At 55.3% G+C, this 18,682-nt stretch overlaps 2 protein-coding genes and 1 long non-coding RNA gene across 4 annotated transcripts; 2 read left to right on the top strand and 1 right to left on the bottom strand.

Annotated features, from left to right (window-relative positions):
• The first annotated feature begins 320 nt into the window (after positions 1 to 320).
• TRIM17 (tripartite motif containing 17) lies at positions 321 to 7,652 on the top strand. The gene is made up of 7 exons (XM_006063215.4): positions 321 to 470; positions 2,779 to 3,212; positions 4,437 to 4,532; positions 5,016 to 5,246; positions 6,595 to 6,617; positions 6,708 to 6,808; positions 7,105 to 7,652. The coding sequence occupies exons 2-7, from the start codon at positions 2,784 to 2,786 to the stop codon at positions 7,650 to 7,652; spliced, it is 1,428 nt and encodes a 475-aa protein (XP_006063277.2). The 5' UTR covers positions 321 to 470; positions 2,779 to 2,783.
• LOC123335192 lies at positions 3,585 to 7,548 on the bottom strand. The gene is made up of 2 exons (XR_006553584.2): positions 7,420 to 7,548; positions 3,585 to 5,108 (listed from the first exon to the last, which is right to left on the bottom strand). It is a non-coding gene; the product is annotated as an uncharacterized LOC123335192 (long non-coding RNA).
• A 1,078-nt stretch (positions 7,653 to 8,730) lies between the features above and the next one.
• On the top strand, positions 8,731 to 17,604 carry TRIM11 (tripartite motif containing 11). 2 transcript variants are annotated; one of them, XM_006063217.4, is made up of 6 exons: positions 8,731 to 9,381; positions 11,550 to 11,645; positions 12,097 to 12,324; positions 14,138 to 14,160; positions 14,245 to 14,345; positions 14,829 to 17,604. In XM_006063217.4, the coding sequence occupies exons 1-6, from the start codon at positions 8,974 to 8,976 to the stop codon at positions 15,374 to 15,376; spliced, it is 1,404 nt and encodes a 467-aa protein (XP_006063279.1). In that variant the 5' UTR covers positions 8,731 to 8,973; the 3' UTR covers positions 15,377 to 17,604. The 2 variants fall into 2 exon arrangements, with proteins under 2 accessions (XP_006063279.1, XP_006063278.1); XM_006063216.4 differs by having other exon boundaries at positions 8,732 to 9,381; positions 12,094 to 12,324.
• The last annotated feature ends 1,078 nt before the right edge of the window (positions 17,605 to 18,682 follow it).

Genomic DNA, 18,682 nt, shown 5'->3' with positions numbered 1-18,682 from the left:
AAGTGTGTCTGACCCTCGCTGCCCCTTCCGTCCTCACGCTCCTCCCAATATGGGATCCGCTCCCTGCCGCCCCACACGTCTTCCCCTCCGCAGACCACAAGGCTCCCACCACCGTCTACCCCTCCCCCTTCCGCCTGACTACCTAACCCCACACCCTGCCCTGTTCCCGCTCCTGCCTCCACCCCCTCAGCTCCGGCCAGCTCTGTAAGGGCTCCTTACCCATCAGGAGAATCCTGCCCCCATCCCTAGGCTGCTGACAGCCGCTTGCCAACGAAACCTCCCCGTCCCCCACCTGATTACGGCCCCGCCCCTCGACCTCGGGCTCCTGCTGACGCCACAAAGCCCGAAGCCCGGCGCCCTCGGATTCCCGCCCGGGTAGTTTCCATCGCCCCAAAGCAGGCTTTCCTGGGCTGCGTTTGGAGGCGTAGTTCGGGGTGCCTGGCGAGGTGCAGCGTGCACTGCTTTACCCCGTAAGTATCACCCCCTTGAGAGAGCTGGCGGGTGGTCACCTTGTAGGTGCTGAGGCTCGGGTTGGGACCCCGTGCACCCTCTGCCCTAGTGGAGTGGCTGTCCCAGCTTTGACGGTGGTTGTAAACTGGAACCAGTTCAGTTCAGTTCAGTTCAGTCGCTCAGCCGTGTCCGACTCTTTGTGACCCCATGAACCGCAGCACGCCAGGCCTCCCTGTCCATCACCATCTCCCTGAGGTCACTCAAGCTCAAGTCCATTGAGTCGGTGATGCCATCCAGCCATCTCATCCTCTGTCGTCCCCTTTTCCTCCTGCCCCCAATCCCTCCCAGCATCAGAGTCTTTTCCAGTGAGCCAACTCTTCACATGAGGTGGCCAAAGTACTGGAGTTTCAGCTTTAGCATCATTCCTTCCAAAGAACACCCAGGACTGATCTCCTTTAGAATGGACTGGTTGGATCTCCTTGCAGTCCAAGGGACTCTCAAGAGTCTTCTTCAACACCACAGTTCAAAAGCATCAATTCTTCAGCACTCAGCTTTCTTCACAGTCCAACTCTCATATCCATACATGACTACTGGAAAAAACCATAGCTTTGACTGGAACCAGAGAAGCCAGCTATTTTAGCCCTGCATTGACAGAGTAACATTCCAGGGTCAAGGAAGGCCCGTCCGCCATCACTGGCCCAGAGCCCTTGGATGGCTTCCCCCAGAACCTGAGCCAGAGCCTAGTGCCCAGACTGCCCCACTCTCACCCAGCTTCTGCTGGGTGGGCAGCAGTCGGGACGAAGGGCAGCTGAGAGCAGAGGGAGAGACTCACGCCAAAGGCTCTTCCCAGAGACAAAGTGAACCAATGTCAGGGATTCAGGAATCTGCAGAATCCAGCCGCCATAGTTGCAGACTGCATAGAAGGGAACCTGGACAGTGCTTGCATTAATAATTCAGAAATGATGTTTAAATCCACTCTAAGTCAGCCCTAAGCATCACCCTGTGAAGTGTATCCAGGAGGATTGGATCTCCACTGCATCAAGTCATGGGTATTCCAGCCCCAGACTGTGTGTGTATGTGTGTTTGTGTTCAGATGTTGGTGCACGTTTCCAGGTGCCTCTGCATGTGCCTTTGTTTGTGTGTGCCAGTGTGTAAACATGCATGCACGTGTACATGTGTGTTCCTGTGTATGTGTGTGAGCATGTGTGCGTGTAATGTCACTTGGGAGAAACTGCAGCAACAGTTAAAAAAAAAAGTCAATTAGAACTTGGGCTTATATAGCATCTTAACAAAGAACAGTACATTTGGAGAAAAGCAACAGGACAAAGGTAAATTATCTTTTCTGCACTGCTCCTTGTCAAGGAAAATCAGAGCTGGATGGTACAGGGGTAAAAACAGGTTTTATTTGGGACTATTGAAATAGGAAGAAAGATATTAGCATAGAAACTGGGGTTCTATATAGAACTAGACCTTCTATATAGAATTGTGAAGTTCAGTTCTGAATACAGCATGGGCCAGTGGGGATTTTTAAGGAGTAGGGTAGGGTCAGTTACAAGAAGTTACTAGGAGGAAACATCTTAGTAGCAGTGAGTGGTGGTGGGGGGGGGGGGGTCTGGTTAAACCCACCTAGTGGGATTTCTGCTAAACTTGAACAACGTAGAGACAAACATGTAAGTCCAAGGCTTGGTTGGAAAATTCTGGAGCCTGAGCAAGTGTTGGTTAAAGAGAAAAACTTTGTCAACCCTGCTCCCTAATGAGAGAGATGTTTCCTCTTAAACTCCCTTTTGCCTTTGTTCTGCGGAGTTCTGTTAAAGAGAGACCCATGTGCTTGTTAAAATGGTAAGCAAGATTGTTCAAGACTGTTGCGGTGTCATCTCTGAATGCAGCTGAGGCAGCTGCAGATCTGTAGCCAAGGAGCGGAGTGATGGTGGTCAGTGATGGAAAATCACCCAGAGTGCCATGAGGAGGGGGCTTATTGCTAAACAGGCCTAAGAGGAATCTTGCTCAAGGAGGGTCAAGGACATCAATTCATTATAGGTGGGGGATGAGGAACTAGATCACATATCACAGCCGGAGTACTGTGAAACTGGGTGGGGCCAGCCAAAGACAGGCCTACAGCTCAAGGGAAGCTGGCTGGAGTTTGCTGAAGGACAGGGTCTTTGTCAGCTTCCAGAGAGACATTTGTGCCCTTTATTGAAGGTGAGTCATGGTACCCTAAAACCCCATCAAGTTCAGACTCCCATCTTCAAAAGGAGGCCAAGAGAGTGCCATTGAAGAGCTCAGGGCTCCAGGCAGAGGATGTGGCAGGACACTCTATTCCTTCCCCAGGCGCCATGGATGCTGTGGAACTTGCCAGAAAGCTGCAGGAGGAGGCCACGTGCTCCATCTGTCTTGACTACTTCACAGACCCCGTGATGACCACCTGTGGTCACAATTTCTGCCGAGAGTGCATCCAGCTGACCTGGGAGAAGGCCAGAGGCCAGAAAAAGAGGAGAAAGCGGAAGGGCTCCTTTCCCTGCCCTGAGTGCCGTGAGCTGTCCCCCCAGAGGAACCTGCGGCCCAACCGTCTGCTGACCAAGGTGGCCGAGATGGTGCGGCAGCACCCTAGTCCCCAGAGCAGGGACCTGTGCCAGGTACACCGAGAGCTGCTCAAACTCTTTTGTGAGGATGACCAGAGGCCCATCTGCATCATCTGCAGGGAGTCCCAGGAACACCGGCCCCACAGGGTGGTCCCTATCGAGGAGGCTGTGCAAGAGTACAAGGTGGGTCCTGGCTGGGGGCCAGAACAGGGGACAAGGGTGCCCAAGTATGCGCACATGTCAAGGAGGGTATTAGCAGAGAACAGCTGCTGTAACAAACAGCCCCATATGCAGGACCACACGGGGGAAGTGTTCCCTTACTCCAGAACAGAGCAGGTTGGGGGCCATGCCATCTCGGTGTCACCTCTATGATTATGCAGGAGTCCAGACTGACCAAGTCCCCACCCAGCCCCACCCACATTCCCTGGTCCTTGTGCAGCCATCGGGGTGGGCAAACCAGGCAACCCCGACAGGCAGGGGGAGGGGAGCCTTTTCCCTCCATCCACCTGACGCTCTGCGGCTGGGGGCCCATGAATTAGATTGAGCAAAGACAAATTGAAGAGAAAGGCAAACCATTTACTAACATATGTCTGCTATGCCAGTCACTTGGGAGAAACTGCAGCAACAGTTAAAAAAAAAAGTCAATTAGAACTTGGGCTTGTATAGCATCTTAACAAAGAACAGTGCATTTGGAGAAAAGCAACAGGACAAAGGTAAAGGTTGCAGGCTCCCAAGGGTGGCAGACTGTGGGAAGGTGTCTCAGTAACAGAATTCCACAGACTGGGTGGCTTATAAGCAGCAATGTATTGCTCACAGTTGGAGGCTGACGTCAGAGATGAGCACAGTCAGGTAAGAGTCCCTTTCTGGCGTACACATGCCCAGCGTCTTGCTGTCCTCTCTCGGGTCTCTTTTGTAACGGCAGTAATCCCATCCATGTGGGTCCCACTGTCATGACCTCGTCGCCTCCCAAAGGCCCCACCTCTGCCGTCACATCGGGAGTTAGGGCTTCCATATATGACTTTGGGTGTCGAAGGGACACAAACATTCAGGTGATAGCAGAAATATATATAGGGGGAAAGTAAAGGAAGAAGGGGGAGGGGGTCGTGTAGGTTCATCTTGACACCAACTTGCCATCTTCTTCGTGGGCACAAACTATCCCCAATGAGATGCTTCTGGTCAGATAATGGGAGCCCCTGGAAGGCATCTTTCTGCATCTGTTGATTCTTAATTGCCTCCAGCTCAAAATAATCCTTCTGCCAAAGGGACAGATTTTGGGGTGGCATATTTCCATCCCTTGCACCTCATTAGGATGGTTCAGGGTGGTTCTGCTTCAGAGGGCACTGTCTGGATGTGGGGCATGCAGGGGGCCCACTGACCCCCAAATCCCATGGTTTGGGTGCACCACAGTTGAAGCTGGAGGAGGACATGGAGCACCTTCGAGAGGAGATGACGAAGACCGAAGAGCTGCAAGCCAAGGAGGAACAGACCTTGGCCGAGTGGCAGGTAGGTGCCAGGGCCACCACACGCGGCAGCCAGGCAGGGCGGGGAAGGCCCAGCTGGGCCCCCACAGGCCTCCCAACCTGTGAAGCCCCTTGAGGGGGAAATCACTGTCCTGTGTGGATGAGAACACAGGACCCCAGAAAGGCAATGATTTTCACAGAATTCCTGCCAAATCAGGACTGAGAACGGTGCCCTCAGCACAGGCTGGCCGTTTGAAAGATGCAGCAAGCAAGAGCACACAGGCACTTGGATGTTGCCATTTGGGGCTGAGTAAAATTATGCCCCAGTGACATTCAGGGGGGCCTCTGTGTGACCCCTGGCTCCCCGCCCTGCCTGCTTGGCTGGTTTTCTGTGGGTCACTGGGATCCAGGGGAGATGTGCCATTGTTGCCAGAGCAGCCCTTCCAAGCTGGTGTGAAAGCAGGCACTAGGGGTGGTAGGTCCCTGGGTGGGGCTCACCTCCAGGAGCCCACCCACCCCCACACAGGAGAAGGTGAAGGAGCGGAGGGAGCGCATCATGGTCGAGTTTGAGAAGACGGGCCTCTTCCTGATGGAGGAGAAGCAGCACCTGCTCCAGGCCCTGAAAAAGGAGGAGGAGGAGACAGTGGCAAAGCTGCAGGAGAGCACAGCCTCACTGAAGCGGCAGAGTCACTCCTTAGAGAGGCTGCTCCTGCAGCTGGAGGACAGAAATGAGCACACACCGCTCCAGATGCTGCAGGTGAGACAGCACGCCTGTGTACCTGGCTGGGGGAGGGGGGGTGGATGGGGACTTGAGCTCTGGGTCAGGTACAGTCAGGGTGGGCTGACCTGAGGCAACAGATTCAGACCAACGGGGAAGGCTCTGTCTCAGTCAGCTCAGGCAGCGTAACAAATACCACAGGTCGGGTGGTTTAAACAACACGCATTTCTTTCTCACACTCCTGAAGGCTGAAAGTCTGAGCGCAAGTTGTGGGCACAGTTGGCTTCTCCTGGGACCTCTCCTTGGCTTGTAAGCCATATTCTCCCTGTGTCCTCACATAGTCATTCCTCTGTATACAGTCTACACCCTGATAGCCTCCTCTTATGAAGACATCGTCAGATTGGATTACAGCCCACCCTAATGATCTGATTTTATCATAATCACATCTTTAAGGCCTTATCTCCAGATACACTCATACTGAGGTGCTTCGGGGTTTGAACTCCACAAAAGATGAATCTGGGGAGGGAGCCAATTCAGCCCACGACAGGCTTCAGTCCTACTGGGCTGTGTTCATCTCCTTCGTAGCCCAGGGATGTGGCTTGAGGGCAGCTGTTGTCCACACAATGATGCAGGGCACGGGCATATTGGCCCCAGAGAGGCACTGGCAACTTCACAGGCAAGAGCAAGTCACACGATCGCACCTGCCAGCTGTGGAAGTAGGGAGAGGGTACAGCTGGCCTAGCAGGGATGGGCCTGCACACCGAGGTCCTGGAAGGGGCCGTTTATACTGGCTGAAAAGTGGGTAACTGGTTCAAGTGTGCAGAGCGAGGGGCTCCACAGCAATAAAACACTTCACATTGCGAGTCATTATACACATATTCACAGGAATGTGTTTATACAACTGAAGCAAATGCCACACGCAGGGTATCTAGATCTCCCAGGATGCCTGGGTCAGTCAGTTTATATGCCTGTTATCCCAGCATCCTGTGGGTTTTGTTGCCAATAAGTGTCCTGGTGTTGACAACAGATTATACACTCTCTCTACCTTTGGGAGAATACTTTGCCTTATATCAAAATATAATGTTTGCAACCCACTAAACTGACTCCTGACCCACTCAAGGCCTGAGGCCCACAGAGGCCTTCATGGTCTGTCATGAGCTGGGCAGCTTCCCTGGGTCCTCATTCATTGTGATGGGGAAGAGGAGCCCCGGGCAAGTCAGACAAATGATACTGTGCATAGCCAAGACAGGATTACTCTCTAGAAACTTGAAATGGGGCCACGGCAACACATAAAGCCCCTCTAGCTCTTCTGGCCAAATGTCAGCATGGGGTGCTTGGGAACACCACAGACCCTGCCAGTCTCTGCTTTCTTCCATGTCTTTTGAAGGATATGAAAGGCCTCCTCAGCAGGTACGTACCATCTGCAGTGGGGGTGGTGATGGGCGCAGGGAGGACTGTAAGTGTGGCCGGAGGGAACAGTGAGACCTGTATCCACTGGAGGAAGAGCAGCCTGAGTGTGCAGTACCCAGAGGCTACCTCCATCATGCTGAAGACCATCTGTAGGGTCCCAGGGCAGATAGAGGTCCTCAAGAGTTTCCAAGGTAAGTGGGGGCCCAGGGGCTCTTGGCAATGCCCCACCCTGCTCTCAGCCACTCAAAGCAAGAGCCCCCAACAGGAGAGGGGTTCCCCAAATGGTACCCCAGCCCCATCTCCTTGGCACTGCCAATATCCACAGTTGGGATATAGGATCATGCAGTTAACTCCAGGTTCACGGCTGAACTCAGCCAAAGGGAGGCCTGGGTGGAGGTTAGGATGAACAGTCCCTGCTAGGGCCTTGCCCTCCCCACACTGACCCTGAAAGGCCCCCCTCTCCCCTCCACCCCGGACCTGTCTCCAGAGGATGTGGTGCCCGACCCCTCCACGGCATACCCCTACCTCCTCTTGTATGAGAGCCGCCAGAGGCGCTACCTGAGCACCCCGATGGATGGCACACCCTGTGGCAAGGACAGGTTCCTCGCCTATCCCTGTGCGGTTGGCCAAGAGACCTTCTCCTCAGGGAGGCACTACTGGGAGGTGGGCATGAACCTCACCGGGGATGCGCTGTGGGCCCTGGGCGTGTGCAGGGACAACGTGAGCCGGAGGAACAGGGTCCCCAAGTCCCCAGAAAATGGGTTCTGGGTGGTGCAGCTATGCAAGGGAAAGAGGTACGCACCTGCTGCGTTCCCCCCAACTCCCGTCACACTGGCCGAGCCTCCGAGCCACATGGGCATCTTCCTGGATTTTGAAGCTGGAGAGCTGTCCTTCTACAATGTGAACGATGGGTCCCACCTGCACAGCTACTCTCAGCCTGCCTTCCCTGGCCCCCTGCAGCCCTTCTTCTGCCTTGGGGCCCCCAAATCAGGCCAGATGGTCATCTCTACAGTGACTCTGTGGGTGAAGGGATAGGGGCGCAGGCTGGTGGAGCCTGGGCAACCCTCCTTTCTCCAGAAGGTGAGGTGGTCCCGCTCAGCAAGGCCCACCTGCCCAGCTTATCGCAAATGAGGCATTTGCAAGCCGTCAGCTGTGCAGGCTTGTTTTACAAAGTGGAAATATGATTAAAGCAGTTAAACATTAAGAGTCAATATTTACAGATGCTTCATACAGAAAACTTTCATAGTGGATCAGTTTCTAAATACATACACGTATATGTACATGGCACAGTGTGGTGTAGTTTTCTTTAGCCGTGTCCCCTACTCTCCACTTAGAGATATTGCCATTCTCTGGTGGCTCAGTGGTTCAGGTTTTTATATGTAGAGCCAAGGCCTCAAGTGTCTACCTTCTTTGTCCTCAGCAAATTCCATATCTGGGTCCTTCACAGGGGGAAAATGAAAGTGAAGGGACTTTTCAAGCTGAATTCCTACAAGCCTCAGACCTGCCCACCTTTGCTTGTAGGGGCAAAATTCAGAGTAGGATCAGACAGGGTCCCTTCCTTTAACTCACTCTCCACTGCCCATCCTAGCCCCGTGGATGTGTGATTGCAGACGCATTAACAAGTGGGGAACAGTGGCCAGAACCCCAGAATTCTAGCCAATGTACTCTGACCCCCAACAAGGCCAGTAGTCCCAGTGGGCCGAGCCCCCGACACCTTAAGTTCTGATCGTTCCCAGCCCGGGGACTTGCGAGGATCCAGGAGCGCACGGGGAACGACTTGGGGCTTCCCGACACAACCTCGGCTTCCCTCGGCTTCCCCTTGTCCTCGCCGCCTCTGCGCATTGCGGAGAGCCCAGCGCCCGTGAGGAGCGGCCCCGGCCGCTAAACCTCACGTTCCCCGAGGTCCGAGGGAGACAGCAGGTACCGCAAAGCCGCAGCACCCTAGAAACAGCCACGAACTCTCGCGCAGGTGGCGGCGGCGACGCAAGGTCAGTGGGTGAGCAGCCTCCAGTTGGGTGCCGCTGGAGGCCACGTGACAGACGACGGCCAATCCGGAGCTACAGTGGGTGGTTCCAGAAGGGAAAAAAGCTGCTTCCTGCTTCCGCTGCTGCTGAGTGTCCCTTCCTGCTTGCAAACGGGATCCCTAGGCCCTACCTTCCTGGAGTCGCCGCGTCTCGGAGCCGCACACTCCTCATCCTCGGAGTCGAGAAGCCTCGGACCCCGGAGACCCTGCGCCCCGAAGCTCCCCGAAACCCCCTGGTGCCCTGCCCCGCGCGTCCCCAGCCCCTCCCCAGAGTCCCGGCAGCGGCCGCCCGACCCGGCGGAGAACGCGGCCCTCGTCCGTTCCATCGGGGCCATGGCCGCACCCGACCTGTCGACCAACCTCCAAGAGGAGGCCACCTGCGCCATCTGCCTCGACTACTTCACGGATCCAGTGATGACCGACTGCGGCCACAACTTCTGCCGCGAGTGCATCCGGCGCTGCTGGGGCCAGCCCGAGGGCCCGTACGCCTGCCCCGAGTGCCGCGAGCTGTTCCCCCAGAGGAACCTGCGACCCAACCGCCCGCTCGCCAAGATGGCCGAGATGGCGCGGCGCCTGCACCCACCGTCGCCTGTTCCGCAGGGAGTGTGCGCAGCGCACCGCGAGCCGCTGGTCGCCTTCTGCGGCGACGAGCTGCGCCTTCTGTGCGCGGCCTGCGAGCGTTCAGGGGAGCATTGGGCGCACCGTGTGCGCCCGCTGCAGGACGCGGCCGAAGACCTTAAGGTGTGGGCAGGTCCCGGGCAGAGCACGGCTTGGTAGGGGATCGCCGCGGCGTGGGTGGGGGGCCCGGGCCTGATGGGGCGCATCCTGCCGGATGTCGCGGGCTCAGGTTCCAGCCTGCCCCGGGTCTCGTGGGTGTGTAAGGGGGGTGCAGCCTGTCCCAAACCAGCATTCTAGGGGGTTGAGGCACCGCCCACCAGTGAGGCGCTGGCCTAGGAACCTGGGCGGGGAGGGGACGAGCTTTCTTTAGTCTAGGTCCTAAAGAGGCGGTGGGAGGGCTGTCCGGGTAGGGGACTGGGCAGTTTGACCATTGGCAGAGACGGAGCCGAGAGTAGGAGAAAAGTGGGAAGGGAACCTGAGAGGTGGCTGGTCCCAGATGGACGTGCATGGATGTGGACTCTTGAATTCTCAGAGGCTGATGGGCAGAGTAGGATTGTGGGGCCCACGCCAGAGCTGACGTTCTAATTAGGCCAGATGGGAAGGCAGCCAGGAAGCTGCTGGAGAGCCCCAGGCTGGGATCACCGTAGGATGGAGCCATTGCTCTGGGAGCCAGAGCCCACCAGTGTTTGGATACTCTGCCAGCAGACAAGGCAGCCCTGCTGTGAGCCCAGGCAGAGAAGCCTTGTTTCTCTGTTATGGAAATGTATTTCTTAAAATCCAAACTTAACACCAGCACTCTCCTCTGCTAAGATGCTCAGGACAAACACTTACCTGGCCAGCTGCCTGCTACCTCCCTGGTCTGTGGGTCGGTTTGCTTCTGAAACCCAAAGTATAAAGTCTGTGGGTGATACCTTTCAAACTTTTTGACTGTGATTTTCATTTCTCTTTGTGGCCAGTACTATCTGCTGCCGAGGTGCCTCGAGTACACAGTTTAGTCCGTGTTAGGATTGCTGTTCTGTCACTATCATAGAATAAACTTCCAGGACAACAGAATAAACCTATACCGAGCCCACATCACTGGACTTGTGCTAACACATTCTTGTGGTTTTTTTCCCTCACTTTGAGGTGTAGTATGCACACTTGAACACCCACTCCTTATATCAGTCTGGCAGATTTGCACTCCTGTCGCTGAGGATCCTGGTCAGGGTGTGGATAGTGAGCGTAAGAGCAGAGAATGACCAGTAGTTCTCTAGAGGCCTCTTCCAGCTGACCTGATAAAGTCTCCCATGGTAGCACTTGACCCTCCCTGTCCCAGGGGAGGAAAAGCCTTTTCCTCTAGCATATCACGTTCTGTAACTCAGGCTTGCAAATTAGAGTGACAGAAGAGATCAATAGGTGGAAAGGTGGACTCATCTCAGTGTCGGCAGCTTGCCTCTGGGTGATGCGTGCTCTCCCCTTCCTGGTAAAGGGTGGGCACCTTTCTCTTGGAAAATGCCGAAAGGAGGAGAGCAGAGAGCTCTGCTGCTTCTCCGTCGTCTCAGTTCTAAATACTGTACGTACCATCGTGTCATGTTCTGGGATGTCATGACCCAATCCCCTTCCCTGTTCCGGTGCTTGCTTTTAGTGCTGGGGAAGGTGCCCCACAGAGGGCTCTGGCGGGTATCTGCACAGCCCGGAAGCGCTGACTACAAAGGGCAGCCTCTCGGGGCCCTGGTGTGTCTAGAACATGGATAGAACAGTAGAAACCCCCCGAGCGCCGCCGTGGTCACTCTTGTGATAGTCCTTTAGGCCTTCTGGCCTGAAGGTGCTGAATGTGTCATAAACAGGGTTGAAGGCAATGTCAGGCCTAGGCCTGAAATCAGGGCCAAGGAACTGAATACAAATGTAGCCCGTCCCGCCGTGTGTTCCAACCTGCTGAAATCCAGCAAGCCCAGTCCAGGCAGAGAGACGTGACGGGGTTTGGAAGAAAGAAGGTGGTGACGCAGTGAAAACGGTTGTGGGAAAGTTGCCCTGAGCTGAGGGAGGCATGGGAACCATAGAAGAAAGGAGATTCAGCCAAAAGGCAGTAGCAGGAGAGCCACGCTTGTGAGGGCAGTGGTGGAAGGGCCACACCAGTTAGAGGGCGTCTCCTGGCAAATTTGGGACTCACCGTGTCCCAGACCCATGTTTCCGCTACTGGTCCCTGCCAGCTGAGTTCAGGCTTAGCTGGAGTTGAGCAGGTGGGAGCATGTATAAGAGCCAGCCTGGGGGCCTGGCCTGGCTGGAGTCACTCTGGCCTCACCTCCCTGCAGAGCAAGCTGGAGAAATCCCTGGAGCATCTGCGGAAGCAAATGGAGGATGCGCTGCTGTTCCAGGCCCAAGCGGAGGAGACCTGCTCCCTGTGGCAGGCAGGTGGCCGGGCGCCCAGTGTGGGCAGGGGTGGGGGGCATGAGGGCCCCACCACAGGGCTCTGCTGTTCACAGTCAGCTTCACGCTGCTCCTCAGGCAGCACTCTTGCTCCAGACCCCGTGTATAACCCAACTCTGCGTGGGTTTGCCACCTGGGAATGGGTGTCAGGGAGGGCCAGGCATGGGGGGTCCCAGGTGGGGAGGTGTGGGGAGGGATGGGTGTGGGGGCCATCCCAGATTGTGGCCTTGAGGGTTGGGGAAATGGAAATTGGGAATGCATTGGGTGGTAAGGTTGGGATTTGGGGGGATACTAAGTCCCCCTGGATTTGTTGAGTGCCCCTGGTGGCACAGGGCTTTGGGGTCAGGAAGGAGTGGGTGTGGGGGACCCCAGATGGATTAGTGAGGCTCCAGGTCCCAGGCCCTCAGCCCTCCTCCCCGGCCCCCACAGAAGATGGTGGAGACCCAGCGGCAGAATGTACTGACCGAGTTTGAGAGGCTGCGCCGTCTGCTCGTGGAGGAGGAGCAGCTGCTGCTGCAGAGGCTGGAAGAGGAGGAGCTGGAGGTGCTGCCCCCCTTGAGGGAGAGCGCGGCCCGCCTTGGACAGCAGAGCGCCCAGCTGGCCGAGCTGATCACCGAGCTGGAGGGCCGCTGCCAGCTGCCTGCACTGGGGCTGCTGCAGGTGAGCTGGCACCCATACTGGGAGTGGGCGTGTGGGGTCTCGGGGAAAGGCCAGGCATGGGAAGGGAGAGCCGGAGAGTGGGGGAAGCATTGTACAGAGAAAACCGACTACCTTGATGCTTGCCTGGACCTCCCAGGTCAATAGCTAGTCACCTTCCTGTGAAACATGCAGAGTAGACCGCAATGCTGAGCTGCATGAACTGCTATTAGTGCCTGTCCTGGGAGGCCTCCTGGAGACTGGCCAGGCCACAGGATGCGTGGCATTCCAGGATCCAGAGCCACTGGGTCACCACCACCCAGCTCTCTGAAGGTTTGGGCCCACTGGGCCGAGAGGAATAGCCAGCAGGTCTCCCACTGTGATTCTTGCATGGGCCCAGTGCTGCCCCTGAGAGTCTGCTGGACTCCTGGCCCCAGCGATTTGTGCCCTCGGGTGGGAGTGAGGACACTGCATGTGCAGTCCAGGGGGCTTCCTGCAGGAGGTGACCCTCCTTGGAGCTTCAGAGCTGAGTGAACCTTTAAGGACCAGCTTCAGGCTGCCCTCCTGGGGCTAAAACATTCCTTTGGCCTGTGCTGAGCCAACAAGTGATTTTTCAGCCTGGGAAGCACGAAGAATCCTGGGCAAGTGTGTGGCAGGGGTTGAGGGAAGTCAGCAGAGGTCAGTGAAGTGGGGCTGGGCAGGCAGCTGGGGATGATAGGGAGCAGCCCTCAAAGGTGAGTGAGTGGCGCTGGAAAAGCTGCAGGAAGCAGAGGTTCTAGAGGGAGGAGAGATTGGTCCAGGAAGTAAGATGAGAACCACAGATTTATATGAAATGCAATGGGTCTCAGTTGAGATCTCTCAGTGAGGGATTGACCTCAGCTGGCCTGGCTGCATTTCCTGTCCTTCACTCCCTGCTGCCTGTTCCTTACTACCCCATCTGCCCCTCACTGCTCACCACTGCTCCCCTACCTTCCCAAGTGCTCACATCTCCTGGCCTTTGTCATCCTCTTGGTTCCCTGTTCACCTGGTTGGCTGGCTGGCTGCAGAAAAGATGCCCCTCATTCTCTCCCCTACCCCCCGCCCCAACCCCAGAGCTTCCCTTTGCCTGTGCTGGGGGAAGAGCAGTTCTGGATAGCACCGTGTTTACTGAGGCATGTGGAGGAGGTCGGGTGGGCTGACCCTTGGCCCGCAGTGTTGGTCAGGAGACCTGCTGCAGGGAGTGCCTTGGACTTGGGGGGACACAGTCGTTTTGTGACACTTGAGTAAACTGTTCTCACATATCATCACAAGAGAGAGGAGCATCCAGGCAGAGAGGCCTTTCCAGGAAGGTCAGCTGTGAGTGGGGACTGAGGGATGGCAGCCGGTGCAGGCCAGGCTGGAGCTTCTGTAGGACGGGGGGCAGATGAGACCACAGACACCAGTCCACCAGCTGCCTATCTCCTGGGGCGCAGAAAGTGCTCAGCTGATAGAGGCATGGCTCGGGGCTAAGGTGGAGACAGCCTTCAACCCCTGGAGGGTGGGACTCCACCCCACCCCACCTCACCTCTCCTGGCACCCAGGGGTGCCCAGGGCTCTGTGGGTAAGGGGGCTGGCAGCCAGATCCCCGGGGCCCTCCAGGCATGTGAAGGGGATGCAGCCGGGTCTGCAGGGCTGGACGCACCCAGAGCTGCTCTGCAGTGACCTCATGCCTGATTCAGGACAGCTCCAGGGTGGTTTCCCACCACATGAGTGTGTGCCCATGCAGGAGGTTTGGGAGCACTCTGGTGCAGGGCCAGGCCAGGGTGAGGGCAGGCCTGAGACAGGAGACGGGTGCTGACGCCGTGTGTCTCTCCCACAGGACATCAGGGACACACTCCGCAGGTAGGAGCTTCGGCCTCTCCCCAGGGAGGGAGGCAGGGTTCAGGTGGGCCCCCCACAGGGGTGACGTCTGCACTGCCCCTCCAGAGTCCAGGACGTGAAGCTGCAGCCTCCTGAGGTGGTGCCTATGGAGATGAGGACCGTGTGCAGGGTCCCTGGGCTGGTGGAGGCCTTGCGGAGGTTCCGAGGTGAGTGCCGTGCACAGGCCGGGGGGTCCCGCCTGCTGTCTCCAGATCAGAGACGGTGCCAGTCCTGAGCTTCTGCTGGTGGTCTGGGGTAGAACAGCCCGCAAGCTCCCGGTTCATGGATGAGAAACTAGGAGGGATCAAGGCCCTTGGGCAGATGAGATAGCAGGTCAGGTCCAGACTTTTCACTGATGTATTTAGGAAGAGCAGAAATACCAGGGCACTGTGTGGACCCCAGGCTTGGGGAGCCTGCTGCCCTGGAACACACAGAAAACACTCAGGATTTCCTTCTGTCCTCTAAAGGAGGGTGAATCACAAGGAAGCATGAACTGCTTTCTAGAATGTTCCAAGATACAACTCAAAGTGGTTGGGAAATCTTTTTGAGTGGGAGAAGGGTCGGTTTGTGGTCAGTCACAAGCTGTGACTGCAGGGCTGTAGGGATCTGAAGCAGACAGCTGGGAAGGTTGACCGCTGCTCTGTCTGCAGGGGACATGACCCTGGATCCTGACACAGCCAACCCTGAGCTGGTGCTGTCCGAGGACCGGAGGAGCGTGCGGCGCGGGGACCTGCGGCAGGCGCTGCCCGACAGCCCCGAGCGGTTCGACCCTGGGCCTTGTGTGCTGGGCCGGGAGCCCCTGACCTCGGGCCGCCACTACTGGGAAGTGGAGGTGGGGGAGCGGGCCAGCTGGGCCCTGGGTGTCTGCAGAGAGAACGCCAACCGCAAGGAGAAGGGCGAGCTGTTTGCTGGCAACGGCTTCTGGATCCTGGTGTTCCTGGGAAGCTACTACAACTCTTCTGAGCGAGCTTTTGCCCCTCTCCGAGACCCACCCCGGCGCGTGGGCATCTTTCTGGACTACGAGGCTGGACACCTGTCCTTCTACAGTGCCAATGATGGGTCGCTCTTGTATACCTTTCCTGAGACGCCCTTCTCGGGGACCCTGCGGGCCCTCTTCTCTCCTCTGTCCAGCAGCCCGACCCCTATGACCATCTGCAGGCTGAAAGGCGGGCCCGGGGACGGGCTGGCTCCCCAGTGAGCAGGCCTCTCGCCCCTTGTCCTGCCTTCTGAGTCTGCGAGATGCTTGGAAAACCCAAGGGGACGGTGCTTGGCCTCTGAGCTATGGAAAGCACCCATAGTGCCACTCAGATCGAGGAGCAAGCTGAACTCTGTCACTGCCACTCCCAGGAAGCCATGGGTGAGTGTGTGCAGGCTGGGCTGTCCTCCCCCTGGGACCCTGCAAGGTCGTCAGGTGCTGAGACCCCATTCACCAGTGCATCACACCCACAGTCCTTTGCGGAGCCCTGAGCCTGGGGCCCTGGTAGCTCCGGTTCCAGGAGCCTCGGCAGCCTGCCCTGCCCAGCCGCAGTCTGGGGTAGGAGACGAGGGCCTGTAGAATTTACTCAGCCTGCAGCATGAGCCCCCCGGACCCTTACCCCTTAAGAAAGCTACTATCCTGTGAGACTGCTTGGCCAAGAGGTGGTTCAAAGCCCACCAACCTGACTTGGGGTCTGGTCCAAACTGCTGGGGAAGTCTGTGGTTGTCTCCGATTAATTGGGGGTGCAGCAGAGTCCTCAGGTGACAGGTGATGTGGAAAGTGAGTCACTGAATAAAGGGGTTGATTAACTAGGACACGCAGATGTCCTCAAATCCCCCTGAGTGTGGCCCACCCAGGGCTTCTGGAAAAAGGTCCTTCCCTGGTCCCCAGCACAGAGGTTCAGTTCTGAGAGGTGTAAGTTCGTGAAAGTGAGTGTGAAGCTCCACAGTTTCCACCTGAGTGGCACTGAGAAGAGCAGGCTGGCCTTGCCCTCTCAAGTGTGTCTCCAGTGACCCGTGGGGCTATCCCTGAACTCAGAACCCAGAGTGGCACTCCTGCCTGGGGGCGGGGGTGAGGCCACAGAGAACCCTGGCTTACAGAATCCAGGATTCGTTTTTGCTTTAAGTTTTGACACTTCTTCACCCTTCTCAAGAAGGTGTGATACAGTGTCTCTGCACCCCTCGATTTTGATTAATTGTAAGGGCCACTCTCATGGTAATTAAACCGTTTACCATTCTCATAGTAAATAAACTCACAGTTGTCCTTAAGGTTGGAGAGTGGGGAAATCCTCCAAAGGGCCCACCCTCGGGGAGGGATACAGAAGCAGGATGCTCACTGGCCAAGTCAGGGATGCAGCTGCTGCCCACACAAGCACGGCAACTCCCTGAAACCCTCTTCATGTTCTTTGACTCAGCACGTCTGTTTATTTCCTGCAGGTACTGTGGGGTTTTTTCCCTTTTACAGATAACCTGATAAATATTTCCTACATTCCACTGTGTTCAATAGCCAGTACTTTTTCATTTACTTATTTACTTACTCATTCTCCCATTTTTGTTATTGTGACTATTATACACCACTTTTGAATATCTATAACAGCAGTTCCTTCAAATTACATACAATAGGGAGAAGTATTTTCCCAGTTGAATCAGGGGTCTGGCCATTTTTTTGTTTTTGGCTAAAAATTATGCCCATATGATTTCCCAAGTAACCGGGCCCACTGCTTCATTTCCTCATGGAAATCTGAGCATACTATTTGGTTCCTGCCTGGAGAAAGATTTGGATTTTAAGGTGTGGGACTTCAGCAATGGCTTTTGGAAACCTAGTCTGCGTAACAGCCTCGTGGGTTTAATGAATGAGCATAGAACTGCTGTCAGGACACTTCTGGCTTTGGCTTTCGAACAAAGCTGAACACAAGTGTGGGGGAGGAAAAATCATTTTCCCCCAACCCTTCTGAGTTCTTGGCTGAGACCTTTAAATAAAAAATAACAGAAAAACAAAAGTTTATTGATATGTATGCCTCAGGTATGCATAGAAGAAGCCCCAGGAAAATGAGTGCCTTAGAACAGCAGCTTAGATCTCTGGCTTAGATACGACTTCAACAAAGAACAATGTTTATGGAGAAGTGACAAGACAGGGAAAGCAGCCTTAGGCTTCCAAGGGTGGCAAAACATGCAAGTAAACTGATGGTAGCTAAGGCTAGTTAGTATGGTTTGTTATATGTAGATCCCCATCCCCTCAATCTCTAAACTGATAGGATCTAGAGTCTCCAGATCTTTCCTGTGGAGGGGAGACAGAGATATCTCTGAAAATACATGTTCTGCTTTTAGACAGAAGGGGAAAGGCAGGGACCTTATATTTGCTTCTTAAACACCAACAACTCAAAATAATTGTTGCCAAACCAAACTTGGGTTGGCTTGCCAATGGGCAGTAAAGCCAGTCCACTAACCCTGGGTATGCAGTATTTATTGTAAAGGCACCAATACAAGGAGGGCAGGGGTCTCTAAAACCCCAAACTCTCCCCTCCGAAAGGTTTCAGCAAAGCATTTTTAAAGGCCAGGTCGGGGAGGGGGGATCTCAGGGTATGCGATCAGCTCGTGCACACAATTCTCTGGTTGATGGTGAGACAGCGGAGTGGCTAATACTAACCAGCCTTAGGCTCCAGTAGTTCTAGGGGTCCGGATCATCAAGTAGTTTCTTCCATCCGTGAAAACAATTCAGGGATTGCGCATCAGATACTGTTATTTGTCTACTTCAGAGAGGAACCACAGCAGAGGGGGAAGGGTCTGTCCTGAGAAAGCAGCATAGTATCTGCTTGGTTACATAATCTATGGCAAATGAGATGTTTTGGGGTGACATTCTGCTACCCTCCACCAGTTGAGAGGGGAAAAAAATGAGCTTCACTGAGACCTATTGACAAACAGACTGATTTTCAGCTTTACAAATGTGCCTGCATCCTAGCGGTGCCACTCAGTGTTCTAGGCTGAGAGAGACCACAAAGAACATGCAGGCTTGTGGACATGACCTGAAACCTGGCGGGTGATGGGTAACAGCCCCTATACTAGCAATAGAGGTCTACACTGGCACGAGGAGCTCTTACGTTGGCAGTCAGCGCTAGCAGCTGGTGATTCCCACATTAGCAATAAATGATTTACACCAGCAGTTACCTCCTACACTAGGAGTAGCTGAGGTAAGACTATCCGTTGGTGAGCTCTTACTTGGGTAGTCAATGAGCATTCTGGAGGAAAATAAAGCTGAATGAATGTAGAGTAAGCCAGGGCAATTTAGCATGTGTCAGCCATTCCTGGGGCTTCAAAACAACCATAAGGATTGCCTTGTTAGCTGCTAAGTCATGTCCAACTCTTGTGATCCAACGAACTAGCCTGCCAGGCTCCTCTGTCCATGAGGTTTCCCAGGCAACAATGTTGGAGAGGGTTGCCCCTTCCTTCTCCAGGGGATCTTCCTGACCCAGGGATCAAACCTGTGTCTCCTGCATTGGCAGGTAAATTCTTTACCAGTGAGCCACCAGGG

This window comes from Bubalus bubalis, chromosome 9 (assembly GCF_019923935.1).
Source record: "Bubalus bubalis isolate 160015118507 breed Murrah chromosome 9, NDDB_SH_1, whole genome shotgun sequence".
Taxonomy (NCBI): domain Eukaryota; kingdom Metazoa; phylum Chordata; class Mammalia; order Artiodactyla; family Bovidae; genus Bubalus; species Bubalus bubalis.
Note: the sequence above shows the minus strand (reverse complement) of the source record. Positions and strands in the feature narration are given on the sequence as shown.